Here is a 2500-nt window from a genome sequence, read left to right as displayed (position 1 = left end):
AAATTATTAAAAAGTGAAGATGAGAAATTTAAATCTGGACAAGTTTTAAAAAATGGAAATACAATTTAAGAAAGTAAGAAAAATAACGGAAGGAAAGAATGGATGCGTAAACTAACGTATTTGCATAAAGTGTATTCAGAGGAAGGCGACAAAAACTACATATATATATATATATATATATATATATATATATATATATATATTATTTATAAATAATAATGCTAGGACTAAAATCGACGACTTGTACTCACAATGAGATCGGCAATAGCCAGGTGGAGGAGCATGAGGTTGACCCGCGATTTCCTCTGCTTCCTTCCTCCTCCCAGGATGGCTTTGAGGACGCACAGGTTCCCCACGAGACTGACAATGAAGATCCCGGAGTAGCAGGAGATGAGGAGGATGTGGCCGTCGTTGAACCTCATGTCGATCGGCAGAGACTGGTTTCCGAGGCTCTCTTCCTCCTCAGCCACGCGGGACAAGTTTGCCGTGAAATGAGGGGAGGAAGAGGACGAAGACGAGGAGGAAGGGAAGGCAGACGAGGGGGAATAGGAGGAAGAGAAGGAAGAGGAGGAGGAGGAGGAAGAGGTATAATTCTGGTCGAGGGCATCGTCGAAGGGGATCTCGAGTCCGGAGAAGGAATCGCGGAGAGAATCGGAGGAGTTCATGAAGGGGTCAAGATAACTCGCCATCTGATGCCCTTGTGTCCAAGCTCGCTGTAGGCGGAGGCGTCCATGGGGGTGGGGCTTCACAGGACAGGGAAGCCTTGTTTGCACTGATTCACAGCCCGTGCAACGCGAAGCCAGTAGCCAGCCCGGTGTCGAAACGAGAGGAACATCTGTTGTCGATCGTCACTGTCGAGCATTTTCTGTCCCAAGAGAGGTTCATTGTGAGGTTCTTTGTATGACTCTTAGCATTGTTGACTTCCTAATGTTCTTGGAGATACGTAATGTGAATTATTCCACCTTCCTCATCTTCTTGATACCAAATAAGACTATCGCACTTCCCTCCCTTCAAGATGATATCTGCAAAGAAGCAAACAATTTTCATTAACCATCTATACAAAAGAAGATATAAATACAAACCTTATACAATCACACAAATCCATAAAGGAACTAATAACGACAGAATTATAAGGAAAAATAACAAAAAAGAAGAAAAAAATTAAGATAAGAATCAACCCAGACGTTTACTCAGCATATAAACGAGACGCTAATCAATATTCAAGCTCTGGAGGAGGTTTACTCTACGTCCAGAACACGACCTGAACAACTCCGATGCGTGAACGGGAAATACTGCGTTAGCGGTTTAACTAACGATAATAAGAAATGCTAAACTGGATTCAAACTTTTTTTTAAGGTTTTTCTCTCTTTTCCTTTTCTTCTTTTTTGTTATCTTTTCTGCTCTCGATTTCATTACTATAATAATGATAATGGCAGTGTTGAACGGATGATAATGATTATTACTTTCAATATCATGATAATGATAATGATAACAGGAGCAACAGCAACACCGATAATGCAAATAACAATGAAAGCAAAAAACATAATACTAATGATAATAATAGTAGTAGTAGCAGTAGAAATAGCAGTAGTAATAGTAGTAGTAATGATAATGATAATAATAATAAAAGTAATAATAATTATAATATTGATGATGATGATAATAATAATAATTATAATAATAATAACAATAATAATAACAATAATGATAATAATAATAATAATAATAATAATAATAATAATGATGATAATAATAATGATAGTACTACTACCATTAAAAATAATAATGATGATAATAGTAACGATAATAACACTCACAACAACAGTATCAATGGTTATTATTATTGTGTATTATTCTTGTTATTATTATTACTGTCAGATAGATAAATGCATAAATAAGTAGATGGGTTGATAAGTATGAGACAGAAAAATAAACTGAAATTTATATTGCATTTTGTGTGCATTCCATCGCGTCTCATATTACTGTGGTCGATGAAACTCTACGGCGTTGCCTCCATATTTCATTAACCGTGTACTACTAGCTTGTGTTCATAACCAATTTAACTCTGAGCTTTTGTGTTTTATATCTTTTCGTTTTCCCTTCTGTCATTAGCTATCTACATTTCTCAATCAAAGATCAAACGGAATCATTGGGAACCAAATGTATTTTTTCTTTCTTTAATATTATGATTATTTTCTTTTACGAAGGGTAATGCTCTTGCTCCCTACTTCCATTGGGAATACTACTGTGCTCTACGTTTGCTTGTTCTCTTCTTAACATCAAAGGCTTTCATACAAGACATAATCATCACTCGTACGATTTCTTGTAAATAAGTGCGTCCGGATGACAAGAAGGATACAGTACATTAAAAGGAAGAGGGAAAGGGAGAGGGGAGAGATGTGAAAGCTAAAACGAAGTATATGTGTTTCTCTTTTTCTTTCTCTCTCCCCCCCCCCTCTCTCTCTCTCTCTCTCTCCCTCTCTCTCTCTATCTATCTATC

General features: G+C 36.8%; 1 protein-coding gene across 1 annotated transcript in view; it reads right to left on the bottom strand.

Moving 5' to 3' along the window:
- LOC125042940 (adipokinetic hormone/corazonin-related peptide receptor variant I-like) overlaps positions 1-2500 on the bottom strand; it is a 200132-nt gene that overhangs the window by 119537 nt on the left and 78095 nt on the right. The window contains exon 3 of the mRNA XM_047638758.1: positions 252-1022. Within this exon, the coding sequence (XP_047494714.1) occupies positions 252-689 (438 nt within the window). The 5' untranslated portion in view covers positions 690-1022. The remainder of the gene's footprint in view (positions 1-251; positions 1023-2500) is intronic.

This window comes from Penaeus chinensis, chromosome 33, assembly GCF_019202785.1.
Source record: "Penaeus chinensis breed Huanghai No. 1 chromosome 33, ASM1920278v2, whole genome shotgun sequence".
In the NCBI taxonomy this organism is placed as follows: Eukaryota; Metazoa; Arthropoda; class Malacostraca; order Decapoda; family Penaeidae; genus Penaeus; species Penaeus chinensis.
This window is presented reverse-complemented; position numbering and strand designations above follow the sequence as displayed.